We start from the raw sequence: 20,344 nt of genomic DNA on the forward strand, positions 1-20,344 counted from the left end.
AGTGAGAAGGCCCAGGGAGAAGGAAAAGCAGTCGCAGAAACTGCAYGGAGCATCTTGGAGCCTGAGGAGCAGCTCGAGAGGCAACGAGGGAAGGAGAGTCCTGCGCCAGGGCACCCGCGGGAGCCCCCGGCACCGCAAGGAGCAGCGGAGAGCCGTGCGAGGTGAGTGTCTGGCCAGCCCAGTCCCCCAATGGCCCTGCCCTGTTCTCCACATCCCCTTCCTTACACGTCTGCTGTCMAGTACCTACGGCTGGGGTGAAGGATGGTAAATGCCACCCAGCAGAGCAGCTCTGGCGTTCATACCTGCTCCTGGGCCCGCTCGCTTGCACGACGAGGCTGAGCAGCCCTGAGGTTCATGACCCCTGGCTGTCCCGTCCCCGGGGGGTGCTGGGCGCCGGCAGTGGCGGCTCTTGCAGCGCTGAGTGACAGGGAGGTGCCCGGAGGGGTGGCCAGGGCTCTGTTGAGCCCAGCTCTACGAGGGAGCAGCAGCCCCAGCTCCTGCAACTCCCCCAGTACCTCCTGATGAGGGGAAATCTCTTAGAGTRGTGACTGGGCAGCTCTCCATAGTGTGGCCACTGTGCAGCTCACAGCGCTTATTTTCATTTGTGCTTCTTTTTACTAGGATGTTCTGAAAGGGGGCTCAGTGATGGCCTTGATGCAGTCCCAGGATGTAACAGGAGCTCTCCGCTGAGTCTTCCCACAGCTCCCCGGTGCTGCTTTCTGTCGTRTTTATCCAGRTCACTGGMGATCTCTGTGGGTYGGGCTGCTGCTTCCTCCTTTATTTTACTCYGTGAGTGCTGTAACCGTCTGCCATGTTTTCCTGGAACAGCTTCTTACTGTGCAGCGCACAACTCCAATAAGCCTGTGTTTGTTGGCTCAGGAAATGGCTCACCTTTGTAATTAGGAAGACAGTAATCGCAAGGATTGTTACGCAGCTGTCACGCTTTTTTTTTCCCAAAACACAGACAAGTATTGTCCTGGCTGAAGTCGCCTCCTGCAGACACGGCTTGTCCCTGTGGGCGGCTGCAGCGGTGCTGGGGCAGCTGCCCAGTCGATGTCTRTGTGCAGGCAGACACTGTGCACTGTGGCTGCCCCCTCCCTGCACCCTTCTGCAGGTGTCACAGGGYGTTGGGGGCGTCCCCGCCGCGTGCGGTATGAACACACATCCTTGCTAAGCCTTGGCTCGAGGGAGCGCCCCACGGCACACGAGGCGCTGCTGCAGCGCGGGGCCGGGCACAGCCCCATGTGCTCACGCTTGGGAGCAGGGGGCCAGGGCAGGAGGTGCATTACCTGCCCCGTGGGACACCCACTTCCCGTGGAGCTGGGCGCGGGCGGCAGGAGCAGCGAGCCTGGGCTGTGCCGGCCAGGCGCCAGCGCAGCCTGCAGGGCTCTGAGCTGCACGGCCCCGCTCCGCGTGCTGCCTACTCCCTGCAGCGGGGAACGAAYGGCAGGAGTCTGAGTGCATTGTTACTCCACATTATTTATGATTACTTTACATSGGATAGGCAATCTAAATGTGATCAAACAATTTTTGTTTGTTTCTTCCTGTCCTGAAGATGGCTAGATTGAAAATATAAATCTGGATATTGCAAACTACTTTGAAAGAGAAGAGTTGCCCAAACTGTATTAGAGACTATGAGAGCAGAGGGCTGGGTGGAGAGGGGAGCTGCAGTAACAAGCAGCTCTCGAGGACACGGGCAGTGATGGCTGGTGCCCCAGCAGCGATGTTTTCTCTCTGCARGGTGAGTGGGACTTGCTTGAAACGCAAGTACTGGAGTTTTCATCATTCAGCAGTGGCCTTTCTATTTAATCAGGGCCTATTTATAAAATTAGTAATGGACTGTTTGCTGGACTAAGGCATTTTCCAGGTTGTTCAATATGAAAATTGCTGTAAATGGATAATCTATGTTTATGTATTACATAGTTGAATACACCTGGTGTGTGAAATGCTGTGAATTGAAATGAATGTAAATGACCTTCCTTGGAGGTTTGTTTCTTCTGTATGCACATGCACGCGTGCACATTCCCTTTGGCCCAGAGGGAGCTGCATCAGCCCATGACATTCCTCAAGTTCCCACAAGTAACGTCACCGTATGAGCAATTCCTGGCAGCCGGGCTCAGCGGCGCTGCTGCCYGCATGCAGGGGGATGGGGGCAGCTGAGGGAGGGCAGCAGTCCTGGCCCCCACCTGCTGCCCTCCCAGGATGGCCRGACTCTATCCCCTCCTGCACCAGCGCTTGTGGGATCCGGCTGCTCCCGGATGCTCCCTGCATCCCCTACCTGCCAGCTCCCCTTGCTCTGCCACCCCCTCTCTGGGCACTCACACACACACAGGTCSTGTGCCACCGCTGCATTAACGCCACCCCCAGCCCTTCAGCTGCTGAGAAACACAACAACTTCCAAGCATCGTCCCCAGTTTTATTGCCTCAGGGTTGTGGTAGGAGCAGCAGCAGGCCCAGGACCCTGCTGCACATCTCCCTGCAGGGCCCCTGCACAGGCCCATGCAGGGGCAGCCCCTGAACCGCAGGACACGCAGCTCCTCCCTGCACCCCAAAGGGAACAGCTCCCCAAAAGAAGCTCTCCCCAAGGCTGCCCTGCCGCTGGAGCAGGCTGACATGTAGACCCTAAATCGCAACAGGGACGTTTACCACCACTGCATAAAGGCGCTCGGCGTGGGGCCCTCCAGCCCAGCGGGGTAGCYGCTGTCAGCTGCTGTCCTCAAAGCTGCCGCTGTTGCTGCACGAGTGAAAGCGCAGGCTGCTCATGGGGTCCGACACGTAACCTGCGAACACAGGAGGGCAGTGTCAGGACAAAAGCAGAAATCTGATGTTAAGAAGCACTTTTAACCTCTCAATTGTATCTTCAGAGGGCTCAGAATAAGGGCTAGTGTTTTCTAACTGTACTAATTCTCCAAAGCCACTGGATTTGTGTGCAGGCCCTTTCAGGGACTCTCTGATCTGTCGCTCCCGCTCATGGTCCTGGGTGGCCCTTGGCATGCAGCTTTGCTGGGACCTCTAGGGTGGCTCCTTGGCGGTGCTGCCCGGGCCCCCCCGGCCCCGTGACGGCTCCGCCCTGGGCGCACGCGGAGCCGTCACGGGGCCGGGGGGGCCCGGGCAGCACCGCAGGCGTCCGGCTTGACTGCGCGGCACCTCAGCAATGTGTCCACCTGTGCCCTCCTCAGCAATGGCCCTGAGACCGCGGTCGCTGCTCACTCACCATTCTGGTCGATCGGCGGGTACTGGAAGCTCCTTCTCATCTCGTCCAGGGAGAGCCCCTGTCCCGGCAGCTGCCCGGCACTGTGCAACAGCAGAGCGGGTCAGCGCGCGCCAGGGGAATGCCCGGCAACAACAGCAACCCAGAATGCAGAAGAGTGAGGCTGGGCTCCCTGCTATTGCTGAAAGTGACGGCTAAGTGGAGCTCACGGGTAACGCAGGCCCACACATCTTCCCTGCATGCGCTGGGTGACACCCGCTGCACAAGCAGGTCTGCAAGGGGAGCACCGGCTGTCTTGGTGCTCAATGAAACAGAGGGCACGGGTGTGGATTTACCCTAAATAAGGATTATTTGCTTTCTGTGGGCATAACTGGGTGAAACGTGGACCCGCAGCTCTAGCTCGTGTTGGGAGCTGCTCCTGCAGCAAGTGCCTGGCGGGGTGTCCGTGTTGCTCACCTGGGCGCGCAGCCTGTGCATGCCCGCGCGTTCACGGCGTACTCCAGCTCGAAGCGGCTGCGCAACGCGGCCACGTGGCTGCGACCTGGGCCGCCACGCGCCGCCAGGCAGTCCGAGGAGGACGACGGCGACAGGGAGCCACTGCTGTTGCTGGACGCCGGTGACATCAGCTGCGATGGGAGGAAGCGGTGCTGTCACCGCAGCCGGCAGGGCACCGCGCACAGAGCACTCCATGCGCCACGCTCGGACACRGCGAGGCAGGGCCTCCTCTACACCTCCTCTCCCCCTCCTCCCCAAGCAATTCCTGGCCCTCACGGCAATGAGGTGCCCACCCCTGGCCACCCATGGATGGCTGCTGGCCACGTCCCCAGAAAAGCAGCGCAGGACAGGGCAGCATGGCCGGTCTGTGGCCCCCACAGCCGGCGCTGCCCTCCTGCCTGCACCCTGYTCATCACCCACCCACCAGCAGAACCAAGGTCTTTACCTCAATGTTGCACAGACATTCTTCCAGCTTGGTGACCACTTCTGAAAACTCTGGTCTTCCCTGTGAGGAGGACGCAGAAGCAGACGGGCATTAGCAGTGGAAGGGGCGGCATGGGTGCAATGAAGCGGGCTCACGGCGGCTCTGAACGCCCTGGCCTGGCTGGCTGCCTGCTGGGGAGCAGGGGAGGCCCCRGAGGGGATGGTGCAGGGGGCGCAGGCCGGGACGGGCCCTGTAACCCACCCCTCAAGGCCGCTAAGGAGTCGCAGGCCTCATCTAGGTGGGCAGAGGGCCCGGGAGCAGCATGGACAGGGCTGGAGTAGACCAGGGCACCCTGGTGCTGCCGAGCGGTGGCCAAAGAGGGGGCTCCAAACGCACCTCAGCCAACCTGAAAACTGACCTGAGGCGGCTCCTGCGGGGAGGGAGAAGGAAGCACCCCCGGGAACATCAGGTTCCTCCTGCTGAAGAGCCCCAGGTGCTCACAAGCCACCRGCATCAATATTTATATGTGTTCCTGAACCAAACCCCAAGTATTACAGCAAATACACTGAATCTCATTAAAACTCACAAATTAAAGCAGCTAATGAAAAACAGTGCTTAAGACCCACTGTCTAATTTTCTAGTCATCAGTTTGCATTTGGAACAAGTACAGTCAATAGTTTGCAGCAGGCAGATGTTCAAGTACCTGATAAATGGGAACAACGTGATACATTGGAACTAGTTATCAGCTGAGATAAGCCTTGAATAAAATTCAAGGCAAAGTGAAGAAGGCATCCTCAAATCTGGAGGCATTTCCTAGGTCTTCAGCAAAACCCACATAGATACACACCATTTTCTTCCTATTTTTCCCCTCTCCCCCCCAACAAGCAGTTCCTAGATTTCTGGCTTGGGAGCACTGAGTCCTCAAATTCACCAAAACAGCACCCATGCCCCTTTTAAATAACTACAGAGGCAAATATGTCTTTGATGATGCACCTAAAGTGAAACTCTGAAACGGATGACATCTGGGATGGTGACATCCAGGCTGGCTTTTATCTTGCAGGTATTGTGCTCTGGTGATCCATGCAATAGCTGCCCACCAGGTCCTTCCTCCTATTCCTCCTATTATAGATATATCTATAGATAATGGGCTATCCCATTACTCCCCGCTCCATAACTAAGTGGCATTCTTTAAAAGAACGTTTTTTAATCCCCATACTGAACTTACAGCTGCCCTCCAGGTCAGTATTGACTGGTTCGAGATCCGCTGCTGCAGAGCAGGACACTTCCACAAGGAAACCTTTCAAACAGCAGCTCAAGAGCAACAACACTGCTGTATTTAGGTCTTTTCCAACCAAAATGAGTCAGAGATTTTTCTTTGCTCAGGATCCCACCCCAARATTTTAAAGCCTTCAGAAGTAATTTAAAAGCTTCCAATTAGCTTTCATTTTTACTGACAATGAAGCCATTTCATGCAGCAGAAGACCTTAAAGCAGCTGATCTTGCTGCGTTTCTGCAGCCGTGCGTGCAGCTCGTGTCCCCGGCTGCCGTGGAGCCGCCGCCGCCTCGGTGCTGCCACGGGCCGGCAGCAGCGGCAGGAGGAAGCGATGCCCATTAGCAACAAGTGCATTATGGTGCTGAAAGAAGGGTCCTTATTTATCGGGGCTAAATGAGCTGTGGAAACGCTAACAAGATACAGTGACTATATCCATTACTTACTGCTTGCTTAAGTCAACAATTTAGTATGACATCTTATTAATAAATTCAAACAGAATGGGACTTACATGCCAATGATTAGTAGCAGCTGCTTTGTAGTTACATAGAAAAAATCCTAACATCAGCCCATAAAAATTGAAAGACAAGAGCATATTCCAGAAGTCAGAAGCCTAATAATCCTGTAATAAGCTATCTATGCAATACAGTGGCCATGCCCCGCGCTGCAAGCACGTTTAGCACAGCGGTGGTGCTGCAGKCGGGAGGGCAGCGGCAGGACAGGGCCCAGCTGCCACGTGCAGCCTGGCAGTGCCAGCGCCGCCTGCACGCACGCAGGAGCGTCCCCTCCGGTCCAGCCCTGCCAGCGGGGACAGCGCCCAGTGCAAGGGCGGCGCTAGGCTCTCACTCACCTGCCTTTCCAGATAACACAATTGCAAAAGGGCTCCAGGGAAAGGCCTGGTTCTGCTCTGCACTCCAGAAGTACAGGCTCAGGAATCCTCAAATGAAGAAAAGCCTCTCACACATGAGGGGACCCAACCAGCCCCACAGGGCTCAGAGATGCTGCTCAACAGAGATGAGACCCATCAGACTGGGAATGAGTTTGGAAATCATTATCCTGCTTTGGGGACCCGTCACAGCACCAGCGTTGTGAACACACCCGTCATTCCTGGGCTCTCCAGGGCCAGGGCAACGCTGCCCACCAGTGAGATGGCACCRAGCAGCCCGTGCCTGCAGAGCTGCCCCACGCACCAACACTTGTGCGTTAGCACCCGCAAACACCCTGCCTGTGGGTAGCCCACCCGCTCGGAAATACAGGGGCACACAGAGTCGGAGCTGCGCGAGCACCAACCTGCTCTGTGAGACCCGACCTGCATGCGGAGGCAGAGCCACGCRGGCTGCTGAGGTGAGAGCTCCCGTGCTCCCTCCAGCGCACACCGAGGCACCACGAGGTCCCACCGAGGCCCCAGAGCCGCCTCTTGGGGGTGTTGGGGTGCGGGCGGCCTCGCTTTGCTTAGCCCACSTTCTCAGCAACACACTGCAAGGGCCAACGCAAAGCAGCCTTCCCTTAACCACTATTCTGTAATACCAGGAGGCAACTTCTATGTATTTTTTTAATGCCATTGGTATTTAGTTGAGCGGGATAATCAGCCACGCTCCTCCAATCATTATAAGCCAGTTGTAATTGCAGGATGTGAGGGAGGTGTGGTGCCAGTGACATTACTGCAACAACTCATTGTATTAGACTTTTATTCTGTAGAAATTGCTCCTGAAAACAGTAATTATGGCAACTACCATGAACGTGTTTTGAACTCTAGAGTAAAGTTACCTTTTATACAGAATAATTTACTAGTTGTAACATGTCTGGGGTTTGTGTTTACCAGCATTAATAAAASTCTTGTGTGAAAGTTCCCAGGGTATCATTGGAGAGCTTTTTTTTTTTTTTTTGGTCATGTTTGCTATTTTAGACTCAGCAAAGGAAATTCCCTACCGGGCAGGGAAAAACTTGCAGGACAGGGAGGCCCAAAGGGCGCAGCGACCTGAACTGCTGGCTGCGGCTTTGGAGAGGCCCCTTTCGGGATGAGGGACGGAGCTGACAGGAAGGGGCTGCCTTGAGCACCAGCTGTGGAAGCGCTGGCCACACGGACCCTGCCGGGGCCTGTGCAGCCCCTGCCACCACGTCGAGAGCAGCATTTCCGACACGGGACAAAACCCATGGCTTGCAATCCAACGAGCACGGCGYGTCATGGGAAGGAAGTCTAATATCTGGGTGCACAGCAGAGTTGTGCGACGTTTCTCACAAATGACCCAGGCCTCAGAGGAAGGAGGCTGGACGAGGAATGGATCCTGATAATTCAATSCAGGCAAAACACAGATTACAGTGGTGAGTTAAGGATGCAGCTGGACAGACCACCAGAGCTTCCTCTCAGCCCTGACAGAGAGGTTGCAGCTCCTGCCATGAAGAAGGACGGACCTCGGGACATTCCTCACTCCTGCTCCGCTCAGCCAGGGCCCGTGGCAGCAGCACCTGCCTTCCCCGAGCCCGCAAAGGACGGTGCCGTTTCCTCCTCCTCCAACTCCCCTTCTTTCCTTTCCCTTCACCAGGCTTTAATTTCCTGGTCTCTTCAGCCTAACTCTACTAAGTCTGGGGAGCCGCAGACCTGCGGACAGTAAAGATGATGTTTTTGATACACTTAAAAGATCTGAAGCTGTTAGACCAGAACCCAAGGTCAAGGGAAGATGCATGCCAAGAAGTACTAGCTTTTATGTACCTGAGCTGGCCAATGAGATGGCATTGACAACTGACTCCATAGGAGACAGCAGCAAAAAGCTGGCTGCAAAAAGCCAGTGATTGCTTCTGCTTCTGAACTGCCACAGCTTCTAGTACGCAAAGTGGAGAGGGTGAACTRGCCTCTGTCCAGGATCTTCCTGGAAAACCAACTGGCTGAGAGAAGATGAACCCAAACGGAAAAGTATAATGAAAATAGAAGGATATGACTTGTGAAGTGTGAAATTTAGTTTGCATCCTTTCAGAAAAGCCAGTCTCTGATCAGGTGGATTACCTCGTTGAGAGAACCTGGAGCAGAAAACGAGACATTCGCACAAGCAATTGCCAGMTGAAATGCAGAGAAAGCTGCCTGCTTCTTTGAAAAGAAATTCTATGAAAAAGAAAGGAAAATAAGGGGAAGTATCGTGTAATCCAAGGAGCATGTGAGTGCTCATGAAAAAAGAGCGATTTACTCCAAAAACGCAGTTCCGTGCATTGGCCAAACGCTCCCCGGAACAAACCTGCAGGAAGCGGAGTCATTAGAACTGGAGAAGTTGCTGCAGGATTGTGAGGACAAGGCAGACAATACAGAGTAAAATCCAGAGTGAAAATCTAATTATACAAGAAACATTCAATAGTTTGGGAAGAACAGGGATACATTTGCCATTACTAGGAGGCCTTCTGCCTTCCTACAATTCAGCTCTTGTTGCCCACATCTCTATGGAGTGATATAATTTGAACAGAAATTAACCCTGTCCCCAGTTTCCAGGCTTGTTCTCAAGTACCCTGGTTACCTGGCAGTTAAGTAGGAGTTGGAAAGGAGAAACCGATACTGCAGACAATCTGAACAGGACAGAAAACACTGGAGAGCAGAGAATAAAAATAGAAATTTAAAAAAAAAAAAAAGGAAATAAAACACCACTTAATAAAAATGAACCAAATTTGGAAACAATATTTTCAGGCAGAAAAATGATTTCAGAATCAGAAAATATACTACACATTTTGGATAATGAGGAGCAAATAACAACAGCACTATATGAAAAAGGTAATTTCTACATGACCGGGTTACAGCACGTTCGGCAGCAGTTCTGCAGAAAAAGGGAATTCATTACTGGCCATAATGYCAGTCTTCAGATCCACAGCACCATGTGCATGGAAGATGTGCAGRATGTGCAAGACTGAAAGCAATCAACCCTATCAAAATAACAAGGTGCTCGAAGAAGCTCAGATGCCACTGGAAGAGCACAAAGAGATGTCTTTGTTGGCAGAGCTAAAAGACAGTAGTTCTGAGGCAGAAAATGAGGTGCCTCGAATTCCTTGCAGGATAAATGAAGCTGAAAGCGCYGCTACAAAAGCCGCATTGAAGCCACCATCTGCCGTGTGTGCTAATGCATCACCTCCCGGGCAGGGGAACGGGAGGAGAGGGGCAACAACGACAGTCCTGTCGCTTCCTCCAAAGCCCTGGACATCCTGCCGCAGCTCTCCCGAAAACTATTAGTGTTGCTCTGATGGGAAATCTCAACAGGTCAGAAGATACCAAATACCGCTTGACTAAAGCTTCTGAAAAACATAAAGGCAAATCAGTGCAAGCTGTTTAGTGTAATAACTGGATAGTGGCTTTGGGGGCGGGTGGGCCCACACAGCAAACATGTCTGGTCTAGTCAAGGGACAGGATCACTCGGTCTGTCAGTGAAAGGAAGATGGAACAGGTAGTGCCGACTGACCAGAGCAGCAGCTTCGGTTTGAATCTGGAACACACTGCACCAACTTCACATAAAAAATTTACATTGCCAGTGCTCATAAACACTTCTGTTCTCTACAATGTAGAAACTGCATTCCTTCAAACATTTACGGGCTCCATTTATTGCTGTATTTGCTTAATAGATAATAGAAGGGCTTTCTTTCACCTGCAACTACTGAATTCTGACACACAGCGTGCAAGGATGCTTGATCCCCTGCCGCTGAGGAAGCAGAGCTTTCCTTTAAGCTCCTGGGGCCCCGGGGCGCTCTGCAGAACCCGCTGAGGTTCAGGGTGGCCACGAGGGCACCCTGCTGCAGCCCTGCCCCTCGCCACGCGCCCACACAGACCCTGTGCCCAAGGGACACCTGGACAGTGGCTCTGCAGGAGCAGAGGAGGCTGCGGCAAGTCGCAGACATCAGGAGCTTGGCCTAACCGCTACGAACGGCGGGACGGCCCAGACCAGTGGCTGCCTCCTTCACAAACAAGGATTTGCACGACTTCTTGTTGCTTCTCCTGTCCCAAACCATTCCCAAAACAAGTCTTGACTGAAGTTTCACACTGTGAATACTTAAGTTTCCTTGAATGGCTAAGTTGGCTATGGCTAAAGGGATTTCCATTTCTCCAATTCATCAACTCCTCTATTGCTGTTTCCTCAGGAGTCTCGACTTTCTTTGCTAACACCTGTCTGGCCACTTAATTCTCTCACTTCAGTTCAGTTCTTGCTTCCTACCTGTTTTTAACCACCTCTTTCTGTCCTCCTTGTTCCTCCTATATTCAGCCTCCTGTGTTTGACTAGCTCGTGAGGTGGAACACTTCCAACACAGCAGAAACACAAAAAATGCAATAAAGACTTAATGAAAAAAGAAGTCCAGCCATCAAGAAAACGCAATACGTGTAAGAGTGTTACTGGTATTACATCCAAGTACTACAGATACAAACATACACTCATGTCCTGTGCTACTATTGTTACTTTTTCTATTGGAAATCTAAATTTTAAGCAGATCATAGCAGGGATTTTAGACATGCAGGGCTGGGGTTGGGGTCCTGCTGCAAGCAGGGGGCAAGCAGGGAGGTGGCGGCACGACACTGACCTCAGGACAGGCGTTCCAGCCGCGCATGAGCAGCAAGGAGATGGGCTTGGGGATGGAGTACCCGAGCGGGGGCCGGATGTGGTGGTAGGCCATGTCCGCGGCCGCCGCGGCTGCAAGAGAGCGCRGGGCGCCGTGAGCGCCGCGCACCGCAGCGCCCCGCGCACCGCATACACCCAGCRCACGCAAAAATGCTGCAGTATTACTAACTTCCACGGATTAAAATTCTGGTCTTCTGTCTCATTTGTATTGTTGACACATTATTGTATATATATATATATGTATTGTATATGTATATATATATATTAAAAAAAAGGCTTTCTTACAATTTAGKCTTACAAAATACTATGCAAGTCTCTCTGAAATTAAGCAAAACTTTGGGTCTAAAGTAGCTTTGGTCCAGTCTGTTACTGAAATATTCAGCAGCTAAAATATTCACTTATCATAAATGCACCTACAAGCATTTTGTTTTCTGGGATAACATTCTAGCTGAGTTAAGGCAATGGGAAAATATACTGCCTGTAGGAGACATTTGAAGTTCCTCCTTGAGAGTCCTCAACTGCTGTTGAGACAAATAATAAGGTACCAGCATAGCTAGTGCTAAACACATAGTTTAAAAAAAAGATGAAGAGGGATGAAAAAGGATGCTTGAGGTAGATGGGCTGAAAACACTGCATCCCTCAGTCCTGCCAGGAGAGTCCATCTGCCCCAGCACAGCACTCAGTTTCAAATCAAGCTCTTCTAATGCTCTTAAACTGTTTTATCTTTGCAATTTAGACCATTCACTACAAGCAATTCATCTTTCCAACAGACATTTTAACTACCTTGCACACAATTTATCTGCTTGATCAACATTATTCCATGGTTTACTTGGTTAGCACTCAGTGCTTAAAACACAGGCCGTTACTTTTTCCTTTCAATTATGTCTTTGGTATAAAACCCAAATCTCTTCCCATCAAAACTTTCCAGTTACCATGCTCTGTTCCTTAGCATGCAATTTCCCCCCTTTCCATCTTTCTATATTTTGGAAAAATTCTGAAATTTCTTCATGCCAAACCATCTCCCACTTCTTTCAGCTAGAGACTCAGGCTCTATTACTGTTTCCTGTATTTTACGCCGTGCTAAGTTTTCCTGGCAGTAAGAGGAAGCGGTGTGAAGGCAAAGGCACCGCTCAGCGTGGAGCCTCGCAAGCCCCTTCCAGGAGCTGCATTTCCCTCCCGCCCTGCAGAGCCTGGCGCTGCAGGAGCCCTGCACAACGCCTCGAGTCCCCCTAGCCAACACGGAGCGTCGCCTCCTCCTCGCCGGCTCTCCCGGGCCCGAGCACACGCGGCAGGTTCCTTACCCGCTGCAGGGCTGCACGGAACGGGGCTCAACGAGCGAGGACGGGATTTCCTTAGGGACTGCATCTCATTTACAYATTTCCATGTGATCAAGTAACTAGTGACTTGGATTCAATAGCTATAAAACTGCTTATAAAATTCGATAAAGGGCTATCTAATTCCAAATACATCACACCCTAACAAAGCCAGGTTGTGCACCAGATTCAGCAGGGAATACGGAGCTGCTTTTCACGTGCCAACTGCATCAATTTCAGTAGGTGACATCTAGTTTTCTTTAGGATCACATTTCATAATCATATATTATTTCAACACCTAACTGGATCAGAATGACTTCCCAGACCTCTCAGCATGCACAAAAATAACTATAAAATAGCAGTACAATCAAGAATACATAATTAGAAAATACTGTATGCCATCTGCAGAACACTAATTATGTATTCTTGATTGTACTGCTATTTTATAGTATGTAYATCTGAGTGGGGAATGACAAGTTTTTCTTTAGAAAATATTGTATGCAATCTGCAGAACACTGAAATTTGTCATTCCTCACTTAGATATACATACTTTGTGAAAAATGAGATTTGTTTTTAATTGAATAGTCATTATCTGAACACATACCAAAAACGTAGAAATTTTACAGACTATAAAACATACAGCATCCTCAAAGCTGCTTTTTGCAGAACATAAATCTAAATCTTACATGCAGTAATTCCAATATCTTCTTTATGTGTAAATACATCATATCTTTCATAAGCATTGCAATGAAAGAGGCCGTGGAGACTGGGAACTAGTCAGAAAACAGAAACTGCTGCCTCTGAGAATCACCTGCTTTGTGGTCTTTGGTCTCGGTTTCATATCCATGAAAAAGGGGAAAATTACTCAACTGAACATCTGACAGAACCAAATTTCAGCTGCTTTGTGGGCTGGTGCGCATCCAAAAATCTACAGTGTTGATTTCCAGTTAAACAATCAAGAACAAAGATACTATAACCAGCAGAAAGGGAATGCAAAAAAAAAAAAAAAAAAAAAAAAAAAAAAAAAAAAAAAAAACACAAAACAGGACTGGAATGCAGATTGACAGCTAACTGTGTTTTATTTCTAGCTACTCAAGTGGAATCGATTCGGATGCCTGGCTTTCGCACTTAGTATGTGAGCAGTTAGAAATAAAGAGCTGTGAAAACCTGCAAATACAATTTAGAAGGTCATATACAGACCCGGCATACTAATTACTAACGTTGTTAACGATAGCTGTGCACTTTGCACGCAAAAGGCTGAACTTCCAAAGGAGTTTAATGGAGGTATAATCTCAGGGGAAAAAAAAAAAAAAGCAGACATATGAATCTTCACTCAAAATTCTTTGAGCAGACAAAAGAAAAAAAGAAAAGAAAGCAGACCACAGGATAAGGAAAACTTTTCATGCATCACAAACTATGCCTTTGAAAAGATAACAGTAATGCACTGAGAAAAATATATTACATTTCACAAGAACACCCTTGAGGAAGAGCTAAACTGAGCAGCACTTCACAACCCCAGTGACAATGTGGGAGACAAGGGCTGTGGCCAGGCTGCTTTGGTCACAGTCCCTGAACTGGGTGTACTTACTGACCTCAAAACAAGCTTATGGGGGCAAATAATAGTGTGATTGTAGTGAACTAGTTCTATGCTTTTCATTGAAGGCATCATCTATACACTTAATAACAAACTAACAAAATATTGACTGTTATTTATGTCTACATGTTAACTCACTGAATATCTTACCTGGTTTTAGGTGGGCAAATGGAATTTCACCAGTCAAGAGCTCCCAGAGACACAAAGCATAGCTGAAGACATCGGCTTTTATAGTGTACCTCGTGCACTGGGTGAACACCTCAGGGGCCATCCAGCGCAGGTTCTGCACCAGGAAACAGCAGCAGCAGGCGAGCATGGATCTGTGCCCAGGCAGAGCACCTTCTCCTCTATTTATATGCTTGCTTTACTCCCTGCTTCTTTGCCTCCCTTCCCTACAAGCTAAGAGGCAAGGTCATCGGGGAAAAAAAGTTTCGCCATAGCATGCAAAATTCAGGCAGCAAATCACTGTGCTCTGTATGCAACAGCATTAGGATCATGTCTGCATCAGCTCTCTAGAGCCACGTAACCAGGCTTTAAACAAGAGGCTGCTACTGGACCAACCCCCCAACAGCCAGCTCTAGCGTGTGGAGGCCACACTGTCAGGTGGAGAACATTGGTGATCAGCCCTGCTGCAGCTGCAGCTGCAGCCGGGGGGCAGCGACCAGGACTCGGCTGGGGGCTGCCTCCCCACTGCTCTCTGTGGAGGCTCCGTTTTGAGCTGCGTCGCAAGCAGCTGGAGGAGCAAATTCAGGGCCTCTGCACAGGTACCTTGAACTTGGCTATTTAATGTATATTCTTTGCAAGACAGCCCTTCCTGTGAGCTACCCCCGGCCTGCGGAGCACGTGGTCTGCAGCAGCCCAGCTTGCTCCTTGCTCCGTGCGTCTGTATTAATGTGGATAAAAGGATGACCATGAAATCCTGGCTGACTGAAATCAGTGACTACGATGCTGTCAAGTTTCATCACTGCGGTGTGACACACCAAATGCATCCRGATTCAATCTTGGGAAGCCAAACTGTCTTGTAGAAGATGGCCCTCTGAGATCATTGTTGAAACAGAGGAAAGAATTCAAAAACTAACAAAACCTGCCAACCATCCCCCACAACAAATTAGTGCTGAATAACTAATTCCCTAGTAGAAATAGGGACCACCTGTCAGCAATATGTGTGTGTAAATGCAGCTGGGTGGATACAAAAAAAGGATATTTTACTAAGAATTTTTCAGGCAATAGAATACAGGTAAAAACCTCAAAAATATTATCTTCTGTTGCACAGTAGAAGATTTCTTTCTGAGTGCAAAACTGAAAATATACTTTGCATTCAGTGATATCTGCTACTGAAAAGGTTGAACTCCAATACTTACAGGAGATGAAAAAAAAGAGAGAACAAAGGAGATAGAAACCTTCACCAGAGCATCTTTTCCAGCAAAATATTTCTACTATAATATTCTCCTAAACTGAGTTTGCCTATGGGTTTTTTACCGGAACAAAACAAGAAACAAACCCCAGGTTGTTTTGTCATGTTGTCTTCATCCAGAGATTGCAAAAATCTAGATTCTGAAACACACAAAACCCACAAAACACATTTTACTATGAACCAACCACAAATACCCACCTAATTCTGTAAAATGCTTGGTTCAAAACCAAACCCCTTCTTTTATGCGCCTGGGTTTTGCAAGTCCAGGGGCGCTGCGATAGCTCCTTTTCCACCAGGGATGCAGGCAGCCATGGAGGCTCCCAGGCACGCACCGGTCAGCACTGGTGGAAACCTGCCAAGCCCCAGCGACACAGCAGCAGTTTGCGGCTGCTGAGGACCCACCTCCCAATTTGTGGGGTCATYTGTACTGGCCAGTGTAACTTCATTCAGATTTACAACAAACAGTAACCGAGCCCTGCATTAAAATTCAACCCCATGGGAGCCTGTCGGTCTTATTTAATGTTAGAAAAGAAGTTCCACAAAAAACGACGAGATCTGGCATGAACACAGTGTGGGAAGTGTGTGCTGTGTTTTATGGCACACAAGTAAGTCCCCGGGCAGGACTGTGGCCCTGAGGAAGGAGCRCGTGCAGGGCCTGTGCACAAGCCCGGTGGTTGGGGAGCCCTTCCTGGCCGGTTGCTGCCGCGGTGGCCGCGGCGCTCACGGCRGCTCCCGCGCCCGGCCAGGCCCCGCAGCCCCGGCTGCCCTTCCCGCTCCTGCTCCTGCTCCCGCTCCCGCTCCCGCTCACCACGTCCAGGGGCCGCTCGTGTCCGGGAGCAGCTCGGGGCAGGCTGCTCTCAGCGGTGCCCGTGCGCCCGCCGGACAAGTGCGCCGGCCGCCGCGCCACACGCAGCTCGCCACGGCCGAACTCGCTCTGGCGTCAGACACGCGGCTCCCTCGGCCCAAACCGCCAGCGCCAAGGCCGGAGAACTGCGCTGTACRTTCCCAGTTGGAATGCTAGAAGCCCGTCCCATGGCCTGGGGTTTGGCTGCTCACAAGCACTGACTTGCACGGAAATGCCGTTCTCAGACCCTGACTGCGTCTCTGACCTCCTCCATGGCAGGATCTTCCACCCACTGCTTCCTCTAACCCACCATTAAAACCTACTCCAATCGGGACACATCTCACAGTCATCTAGGCTTCATCCTCAGATGCACTGCGGGCTACTCCACAGAAYCTGCTAACTGAGAAAAACAGGGATATTCTCGTCCCTTAAAACCTCTTCTGTCATCTMTAATGAAATGAAGAGCAACCTTCTCAACTTCCTGATTTTTCTTACCACATGCTTATTTTTAGGGCATTTGAGGTTAATGATACATCTTTCATAAACCCTCCTCACCTCCAAAATCAGCAACAACAGCATGGCCATCCTCATACAGAAGAATATTGTGACTGGGAAAAAAAAAAARACAATTATTAAAATAGACAGTTATTTCATAGTGCCATAGAAGCAGTGAAAAGTTTAAGATTTTTGACTCATCGCTTGAACAGTTGTGATCTTAAGGCCTTCAATTCATTTCCTTGAAAAGACAAATGCTTTTCGATAACCTCCCTTAGATACATCTCACAGTTGTAGCCTAAAGTACACAGATTAATGCTGAGAATAAATGAGAATGTCASTTTCTAATCACTACTGAACAAAGTAATTTCTGTAGTTAGTCAYACATCAATTATAACAGCTTTATTAATTATATGCACTGGATCTCTAGGATGAAGTGAAGAAGATATCTGAAGATAAATGCAGATATAGTCTTTAAATATAATTACATAGTCTGATTTTTTTCTTTTTTAAAGCTTACATGTAGTGACTATAGTTCATAGTATTAATTCCTAAGTCAGGTATTAATACTATAGAAGTATGTATAGAAGTGCAGGAACTGATCTGAAGACTACGTGTATATATAARGTATGGCTTCTATAAGGTATCACTAGAAGCCATAAGAAATCATTAAGTTGGGGAAAAAAATAGCACTGCAATATTTTACAGTGATTTAAGGAGATCCTTGCCCTCTTSTCTCCTCCAGAACACCCAGCACTGTCATAGTTTCCATCTTCAGTACCTGAAAAAGCCTGTCAAGGCAGCGTCACTTTCCTCAAACACCTGGCTCGTGCCCGTAAGGATATTTCAGGTGGGGAAGGGCCGTGGGGTGCAGCCCCTCCCGCAATGGGACCAACGCCAAGTTGTAATTAGTGCTAGTAAATTTTTACATTTTATCTTATTATCAGTGAAACGAGTATCATTGTTTGATGGGCACAACTGGAAGCCCAACAGATGGTTATTACTGGAAACYGTATTACCAAACATTCAGCGCAGGTTTTCACACGTACCAAGTGCAGGGCACTGCCCAAAGGGTTTCTGCAGGGTCAGAGGAGCGGAGGCTGGCAGGGCCCTCCGGGGATGCGCCGGCGGAGCGGGGTCGCTCCAGCCCCGGCAGCCCCAGCCCCGCTCCCCATCACCTGCACGTTGACGCTCTCCTCGCTGGAGCCCTGTTTGCCTGCAGGGACCAGAGCACTGGGACGGCGCCTGCACTGCGGCACTGGCAGCGCCTTCACGCGGACACAGGGTTGCTTTGGGCTCTAGATGTGCCCTGAGGCTTTTGGGTAAATCACTACAYTCAAACGTAGGCTCATAGGCTCGGCCAAATACAAGGACAATTGAAGGCTGTGATTAGAAAACAACAGACAATGGTTTAGAAGCCGGCTTAAAACTCTGACTTATGAAAACTACTTTAACTGAAAAATCGAGAACGGCAGCACAGAATTAAATACCAAAAGGAACAAGGAGTTAGCGATGGGACAGAAATTTTCCTGATATTTCTGATAACTAGGATTAATACRAAAATAAAGAGATGGAAACAGTATCAGGAACGCTGGCCTTGCTAGAAAGCCCTCTGACCTGGACCTGCTCACCACAGCGGTAACTGCAAAGCTGCCCTGACCTTCAGCGGGCGCAGATCGGTATCGGCAGGACTGAGCAATGACGTTAAGTTCTTGAAGTCTCTTCTTAATAACATTACTTGTATCAACAAAAAGGGTATATCAAAATAAGGAAGAAAAATAACTTTTCTATTACTTTACGAACAATGAGTCAAACTTCTGCACTTCAGCTGCCACGTGAGGTGCTCTCGGTGCCATGCCGAGGTGCTCCAGCATGCCCTGATGTTGGGCAGCTGGTGTGTGCAGGCCTCRCTCCCTATCCGTGCCGCACGTCCCGCACCTCGGGATGCCACGGGATGCAGGTGAGGACACAGGGCCAGCGGAGCCCGGCCCGCAGCGCTGCTCGCGCGGCTCCGCCACGCTGCACCGCCTGCTCCAGCTCTCCTCTTGCTTCAATGCCAGCTGCGTTAAGGTGAACACAGAGCACGGGCAAAAACCTTCAAACTTGTTTTGTTTTCCTTTCCTGAGGAAACCCAGGACCTAGTGATGAGGGTCTTCAGGACCAAGGCAAATATCCCTCATGTGATACCCCTGCCGCTGCCCTGGCGTGTTCACAACACACCGTCCCTGCAGCTCCTCGTGCTCTCCCCTCTCCCTGACTCACAGTGTGCACAGTCCCGTAGCTAGAGGAGTCCTGCAGGCAGGAGGTGCGCGAGCTTCGTGCAGGGCTGCAGCGAGTGTGAGCGCCTGTGTGGCGCAGGCATCTCCCAACATCTGCTGCAAGAGGAAGCTCTCGAGCAGCGAGAGCCCGTGCCACACGAGTCCCTCGCGCCGTGGCACGTAAGCCAGCGCGAGCACACTGACTGCCATCACAGTAATTGCACAGTGTCCCAAGCCCCGGCAAGCCCGGCCCCGCTTGGCGCGTCCCCGTGGCGGGAGCACGAGGCACCGTGTGCCTTGGTGGCAGCACAGGCAGCAAAGCTGGCCTAACCGAGCAGAAACTCCCGTCTGCTTCTCACCAGCCTGACAGCAGCCCAAGCAAAATACAATATTCACATGCTAGAAATATCGGCGAGACCTTCATCTGACCCTTGATGTCTAAACACCGGCTGCATCGTCGGCGGACGCGCGGCTCTGGACATGGGAAGGGGGCAGAGGAGGCCGGCGGAGATGGGACAGCCTGAGCGCCGCGGCGCCGTTTGCCACCAGTAATTACTTGTGCCACACACGGACGTGCTTTAATTGCAGGGAATGTCTGCAGCCGCAGCAACCGCGAACCGCGAACCGCGGCGCCTCCGCCAAGGCTGCGGGAGCGGAACCCCCCGAGCAGCCGTGGCCGAGTTGTGTTCAGAGGCTTACAGCTGAGCCTCTGGATTTGTCCTTAACTACCAGGGCTGAAGAGCTGAATTATGAGATTTGTGCGGCAGCTTATACACATTTATTGAGGGTAAGGCAAAGAAAATGCAGCCTTCTTTACATATTATCTGTTCAAAGGCAGAAATGCAGTGCATTTTGATAATATCTGGGAAGAAATGCTACACATATATCCACCCTATTAATAACAGCATTTCCACAAATATGAACAAAACAGCTAAAAAATATTTCTACATAAAACTACCAATATTTCTTATCCATTTTACTAAAATTCCATCTTGTGCTCAGATAGGCAGAACTGCAAACTAAACCAAAGCAAAAGAAGAGTAATTCAGACACTCRAGCTCCAAAGAGGAAAATACCCAGAACCAAATGTGCATTTATTACACATTTTCATCTTGACAGATTCAGATTAGAAAGGAAAAAATGGAATACTAACCTTAGGAAAGAAATAATTCTAATTTGGGAGGAATTCACTGTTGACTTTGCACTGAACAGGTAACTCCTGAGTTCTGGGGATTCAGACCAGATACAAACATAAGAAACCTCTGTTTTTTGCTGAAAGACTGATACTGTCCATGTTACCTAACCATGGAGAAATACATTACTCCCTACTGCAGTGTTTGCTAAGGGCACTTTTCTTTAGTTTAAGGTCAATGTYAGAGAGTCAAGAATAACTGCCAGATGAAGAAAATACAAAGGACCAGGAGATGAACACYSTATCCCAAATCTTTGG

The 20,344-nt window shown here is 50.1% G+C and overlaps 1 protein-coding gene and 1 long non-coding RNA gene across 2 annotated transcripts in view; one reads left to right on the forward strand and one right to left on the reverse strand.

Moving 5' to 3' along the window:
• The first annotated feature begins 98 nt into the window (after positions 1 to 98).
• On the forward strand, positions 99 to 699 carry LOC112950000. The gene is made up of 2 exons (XR_003249922.1): positions 99 to 161; positions 622 to 699. It is a non-coding gene; the product is annotated as an uncharacterized LOC112950000 (long non-coding RNA).
• Positions 700 to 2,585: 1,886 nt separating this feature from the next.
• Positions 2,586 to 20,344, reverse strand: part of LOC112950011 (serine/threonine-protein kinase TNNI3K) — a 64,284-nt gene continuing 46,525 nt past the window's right edge. Inside the window, exons 20-27 of the mRNA XM_026042482.1 lie at positions 16,697 to 16,749; positions 15,385 to 15,437; positions 14,034 to 14,166; positions 10,939 to 11,048; positions 4,152 to 4,211; positions 3,668 to 3,837; positions 3,215 to 3,294; positions 2,586 to 2,780 (exon numbers count right to left, since the gene is read on the reverse strand). Coding sequence (XP_025898267.1) covers positions 2,704 to 2,780; positions 3,215 to 3,294; positions 3,668 to 3,837; positions 4,152 to 4,211; positions 10,939 to 11,048; positions 14,034 to 14,166; positions 15,385 to 15,437; positions 16,697 to 16,749 — 736 coding nt within the window. The 3' untranslated portion in view covers positions 2,586 to 2,703. The remainder of the gene's footprint in view (positions 2,781 to 3,214; positions 3,295 to 3,667; positions 3,838 to 4,151; positions 4,212 to 10,938; positions 11,049 to 14,033; positions 14,167 to 15,384; positions 15,438 to 16,696; positions 16,750 to 20,344) is intronic.

Source organism: Nothoprocta perdicaria, unplaced genomic scaffold, assembly GCF_003342845.1.
Source record: "Nothoprocta perdicaria isolate Ctin4 unplaced genomic scaffold, notPer1 scaffold_304, whole genome shotgun sequence".
Lineage (NCBI taxonomy): Eukaryota > Metazoa > Chordata > Aves > Tinamiformes > Tinamidae > Nothoprocta > Nothoprocta perdicaria.